Here is a 6,000-nt window from a genome sequence, read left to right as displayed (position 1 = left end):
TCCCGCCTCTGGCCGCCGGGAAGCCCCTCAGGACCCGCTCAGCTGGGCCACAGCCCCGACCCGCGCGCCACCTGCTCCCCAGTGCCCGCGTCCCCGCCCTGCGTCCCGCCCCCGCGCCGCGCCCGCGCCCCGCGGTCCCTCCCTCCGGCGTGACGGGAGCACCGGCGCCGGCTGCCCCGGCCGCGAGCGCGGCGGAGCTGTCAGCAGGCGGACGAGCCGGGGGCGAGCGAGCGGCGAGTGGAGCGCGCAGCCCTAGCGGCCCGGGAGCCAGAGCGCGCCCACCCGGGGAGGCTGCCTTTCCGCCGGCCCGTCGGCCACAGCGGGACAGAGATGCTGCCGCGCGCTCGGGCGCTGGCGCGCGGGAGGGGCCGGGGGCGGCTGCCGGGGGCTTCCCGCCGCCGGCTCCCGCTGTCCTCGAGCCCCGCCTGGCTGTGCTGCTGGGCGCTCGCCGCCTGCCAGGCGGCCTGGGCTGGAGACCTGCCCTCCTCCAGCCGCCCGCTTCCTCCTTGCCAGGAGGTGAGCCGCACCTGGTCCTTCACCTGGAGTTAGCGGGGGAGGGGGATGAGGGATCGGAAGATAAGGGGTGAGGTTTGCGCCTTTTACTGTTCTCCGCCGTCTCCTCTTTCCTTCCTGGGAGGACAGCGGTTTTCGTTTGTTTCAAGGGATGAAGTTACCCGCCTCGGGAACCTGGCCGTCAGAGGGTGTGTGGCTTTGCTGTCTTTCGGGTGATGCTTTTGCGTTCGCACTCCTGTGTTTTGAGGGCTCTGAAGGACTTTGCGGCGTCCTTTTTGGAGTGCCAGGCTTGAGCACCTGGGGCTAAGGGAGAGCTTTCAGCAGGGGGAGGAGACTGGGGAAGCCCCGCCAGTGGGATTTGGAGACCCGTCTCATCACAGCTTTTCCAGAGAGCCAGATAACTACCACAGAGGGTTTCCCGCTCCTCCCGTCTTCCCACTTTCTCCATTCTCGTCTCTACAAACCCCTTCTTTCGACTCCCTTGCTCTCAACTTCCTGATAAGGCCCTGGAGATATGCTGAGTTAGTGTGTGTTGTCACTTAGCATCTTTCTGGGAAAATATGGATATGAATTAGGAAGAAAAAGGAGTGTGTACTTAGAGAAGAGGCGGCTTGGTGATCTAGAAAATTAGAAAAGACGGCGAATGTGCTCCTTTTGGGAGATGTTCATCACCTGGCTGAAGGATTGCCACTGTGTATTTTATTGTTTGAGATTATTGTTGGCATACAGCCAAGAAGGATAAATTATGGGCGATGAGATTTTTCTCCTGCTTTTAGGGGAAACGAACTTGTGCCAAAAATTTAGAGGGGTGTCACTGGTACTTGTATTGGGTGTTTATCTTTCCCTTTAGTGTTCCAGAAAGTGCATCTTCTTAATGAAAATCAATGAGGGGAAGGAAGCAGCATTCTGACCTACTTTGAGTGATTATGTCAGGGAGGATATGAGGAGTGAATACTGTTTTTAGGAAGATTGCTAGGAATCAGGGTGATGGGTTATTTTAATTTATGTAGCAAAAATAGGCTTAGCTAATAGCCCCTCTGGGAAGAAAGGCTAGACCTTGTTTCTTTGTGTATGATACTGTCACTTTTGAGTTTTACCCAGGCTTGAATTATAGGATATCTGTGTTCTAGATATCATCCATCATCCATAGATTTCATCTTCCTCTTTCATAGAACGAGTCCAGGGCAGACTGAAATGAAAGAGAATAGATCAAAGGCATACGTATAAGCACACAGTAGTGTTGAAATTGGGGAAATCAGGGCAAGATCTCAACCAACAGCTGTGTTTAATTCCAGAATTTATTAGTATATTCTTTATATTTTTCAACTTTACTTATCACCTAGAAATAATTCATTCTTCCAGGTTTCTGTAGAAAGCTGATGTGTGGACATTCTCAGACCGAACAGTTGTAATAGGACATACTTAAAACCCGGCCTTCAGCCCTCAGCCTCAAAAGGCAGAACATATTTCTTTTCTAAAGTGAAAAGTCTTAAGCTTCTTATAACATCAGTTCTTAGTAATGAAGAATCTACTTGAAATGGGTGAAAGAGACATTGGGGGCAATGCTTTTGGGTACCATGACTAGGCTGATCCTTTTGATGAGCACATGTTCTACACAAGTACACCTAGAAAGAATGGAGTAAGAGGCTGCAACCTAAGACAAATATTGAAATGAGAGGCAGAAAGAAGACACTGGTTCAATTAATCCCAGCTCCTTGTTGCACTTTTAGAAATTGCATGTTAATCTATTGAGGTCTAAAGTTTGAATTTTCCTGTGAAAAGGGGAATAAATAAAATATATAGGAGGATGTTACTGAGTCTGCTTGGAGTTGGCTGTGTTTTTAGAAATGTTGACGCAAGAATCCATATATATTCTTCCTGGAGACTGACAAACAGTTGTAAGATGATTGACTGGGAGTTAGAGGTTCCTTTGGAAATGCTTCTTGGCATTTGGTCTAACCAGCTGAGCTAATTTGTAGAAATGATCATTGTTTCTCTCTGACATTGTTTTTAAGAGGAAAGTGAGAGAGAAGGGTAGTTGTTTCTCAGTCTTTGAGGTTAAGGGTCTGCTGTGCTAATGGGTAGGGAGATATAACTTTGGAAATGTAGGCCAAACTCTCGTGAACAAAGACATAGCTAAAGCAACTATTTTGTGTCCACTCTTACCCCTTTTCTTTCTTTCCACTCTTTATTAACAGAAAAGGAAGCGAATGCCGCCTGTAATGGATGGTACCATGTAGTGGAGAGGAGAGGGAGAGCAGTTAAAGTGAGGGAGTCTGAGTATGGGAACTAGAGCCAACTCAGTAATATGAGCGAATGTTGAAGCAGAGTATGGAAAAACCTGGAGGTAATTCTAAACCTCATTTCCCCCAGTAATTTGAATCTTTTCTTACTTATTGGTGTTTTCAGAAAAGTAGTCATGTTTAACTAAGTTACATAGACTCTCATTTTCTTGTCTAATTTAGGGGAAAGTAATGAAAGGAAAAGGATAGGAAGCATAGAAAATTGGCCTGGGAGTAATCTAGTTATGATTGTCAGAGTTCAGAAAAAAATGCCCTTCAAAATGACAACTGGGTTTCGGGTAACGTTTCACTTAGATGTTTGCAGAGGATTGGACTCTGGGGTAAAACTCATAAAATACAGCTTCTTCTGTTAAAGTCATTGGATTATGGTGTTGAAAAGGGGGGAAAAATGATTACTTTAGAATGCTCCACTGGTGATCAAATCAGCAGGGTAGAAGCATAAGCACAAACAGGAAGGCTATAGTTTGAGAGACAGAAATAAAAGTAAAGTCAATGTGCCAGTAGTTGAAGGACAACAATAGGATATGACTTTGATAAATAATGTTTAAAGAAAAAAATATATGATGGCTGAACATATGAAAGTAAAGAATTAGTATTCCTCAAACTTTTTTATGGGGGAACTGTAAAAGGATAGGTATCATCGGGGTTTCTTGGCATCTGTTTTTAACTTGTAAAATGATAGTAATAAAAACTGACCTGCCTATTGTTATTTTGAGAATGAGATGAGATTGCTATAAATTAAAGGAAAAAAAAATCTATAAATTCGAGAGTTGGTCATTGCTGGGTGAGTAGACCTAGATCCTGATATTTCAGGAAGTGTCTACAGTGAAACTTGAAAGGGTCAGAGGTTAGGCTTACCCAAGAATTGATTAGAATGTAATTTTTGACTCTTTGAATAATAGGACTTAATGGGGTTGCCCCTAGGAAAAAAAGATAAAGGTCCACAGATGATTCAGAGTTGGAGTAGGTATTAGAAGATAGAATGCATGAGAATAGAAAGAACAGAACTAAGTGGATTATGTATGCATTATTTAAATTCGGAAAATTAAATTATAGCATCACTTGATTCTTAGTTCACTACTCCAAAATCCTACCTAATACAATTCTATTGGTCTCTCTGAAACTTAAGTGAATGATGATTTTTTGGGAACAGTTTTTATTCCACAAACATTATCGAGCTTATACTGTGTGCCAGGTCAAATATCAGGTGATGCGAAATTACTAATTAAAAAAATAAACTCTAATTGGGTAAGGAAGAGACAGATATGTAAACAAACAATTGCAGTAAAGTGATTTGGTGTCATTAGAGAAGAAAGGGGCAGTCAGATACAGTGGGGAGGGTCAGAAAAGGCCTGATAGAGGAAGTGAATGAGACTTGAAAGATCAGTAGGAATATGCCAAACAGACAAGGGTCAGATGTGAGTGTGGGCTAGTTTGGGAAAAAGACATTTCTGCTGTACAGCACCTTGAAATTGGGTAGAAATACAAATAATTGATTATAATTGAAGTACACTGTGCTATGAGCTTAATGAAAGTGGAGTCTGAGAGGAAAGCAGAAGGCTGATTATAGGGGACTATATATTATGCTAAAAGCTGGAGCGATAGAAGCATTTAAAATCAGGAGTAATAAAATATGCTTTAGTTTGGCAACAATATGGAGGCTACATTAGAGGGGTAGGAAATAGAAGTAAGACCTGCTAGGAGCAATTGTGGTAGTTCAGCTAAAGGGTGACAGACTCAATGAATAGCAATGAAAATGGTAAAGACTGCAAGATGTTAGAAGATAGAATTGACAGATGATGTAAGAGTGAGGGAATGAAAGGTTCTGGTTTGATTAGAGGATGATGCCTCTAACCTCCATGAGGATGAATGTGAGGAAGAGAGAGGGAGCTTGTTTTTGGAGAGTTTGGCTTTCAGAGAGTTTTTTGGTAGGCAGTTATGTCTTAGGTCTTGTTGCTCAGGGGCATGGTCTGGGGTGGCGTGGAAATATGGGAAGTACTTGAAGGAATGAAAGGCATGGTTGAAATTGCTAGATCGGATGAGATCATTCAGAGAGTGAGAACAAAGAAGATAAAAGATAGGACTAGGGTTTTACTAACATTAGAGGGGGCAGAAATAGAGGTTTCCACAAAAGAGACATATAAGTAATGGCTAGTATAAGGGAAATGTGACAGCATAGACTTATGAGGAAAGGGAGAAATACCTTTGAAGAAGAAAGAGATTGTGGTTTCAGTTGCCCAAAGAAATTCAAATAAGACGAGGACTGAAAAGAGAAGATTGAATTTGACAATTTGGTCACTGGTGCTCAATGCCAGAGTGGTTCATGTGGCATGTTGGAGATGGGTTGAGTGTTAACTAGGAGGTGAGGCAGAGGTGATAGAATAGAATTTTATTACATAGCCTTCCTAGATTTGATAAGAGATCAAGTCTTCCAAGTCCACATAAATTGGAAAACTTGTAAATGGCCTTATCGTCTTAGCAGGCTTTCATAGATACAGTTGAGAAATATCCTTTCTGTAGGAAGAATCTGAATGTCATGGGCTGTGGATGAGGGTGTCAGAGTCTAAAGCCACACTGTTACTGAAGGAGTTAGGACTCAGCCGCTGTTTTTAAGCAGTTGACATAATTAATCTTGCCTGCAATGCTTGTGGAGGTGAATTTTCCATTTCGCATTCTTATGCTCAGAGCCATTTCTCATGTTTTAGGCAAATGTGAGCAAGTATTCACACCATCAATATTTACAATGTAAAACTAAGAGTTGACAGATCCGTGAAGTGTCATATTTTAGCACAAGGGATGGAAATAGCAGAGTGTAGTATAGAGTGGCACGTTTTCCTGTCTTAGTGTGTTCTTCAGCAGTGTCTTGGATCTTATAATAATTCCTTATTGTTAGAAAACACCAGTCAAATTTTGGTTGTCTTTTCCTTCTCCCCGAAGGAAATACTTGTCCTTTTTTGTCTTTTTTAATCTAAGTTATTCATAAGATTTCAATATTAATTCCCATCTTTACTGTATACTTGGGTACCAGTTAGTAGCAGTAAAATCATGAAAAAAGCATATGGCCCCTGCCCACATTGAGTTTTTTAATCTCATGGGAACAGAATCAAAATAATGCCACATATCACATAATTACATTTGCTATACTGCTATGATGGAAAAAAAACTATGCAGTGGAAGTATAGCT

General features: G+C 43.0%; 1 protein-coding gene across 3 annotated transcripts in view; it reads left to right on the top strand.

Moving 5' to 3' along the window:
* The first annotated feature begins 226 nt into the window (after positions 1-226).
* The window catches only part of ELAPOR2 (endosome-lysosome associated apoptosis and autophagy regulator family member 2), a 155,189-nt gene continuing 149,415 nt past the window's right edge, over positions 227-6,000 (top strand). Inside the window, exon 1 of one of the 3 annotated variants that reach the window (XM_036230308.1) lies at positions 227-516. In XM_036230308.1, the coding sequence (XP_036086201.1) occupies positions 331-516 (186 nt within the window). In that variant the 5' untranslated portion in view covers positions 227-330. The remainder of the gene's footprint in view (positions 517-6,000) is intronic. The other 2 variants (XR_004953888.1, XM_016148027.2) reach the window with 2 other exon arrangements.

The sequence above is a fragment of the Rousettus aegyptiacus genome, unplaced genomic scaffold, assembly GCF_014176215.1.
Source record: "Rousettus aegyptiacus isolate mRouAeg1 unplaced genomic scaffold, mRouAeg1.p scaffold_m13_p_13, whole genome shotgun sequence".
Lineage (NCBI taxonomy): Eukaryota > Metazoa > Chordata > Mammalia > Chiroptera > Pteropodidae > Rousettus > Rousettus aegyptiacus.
The sequence above is the reverse complement of the archived record's forward strand: the minus strand, read 5'-3'. Positions and strand labels throughout refer to the sequence as shown.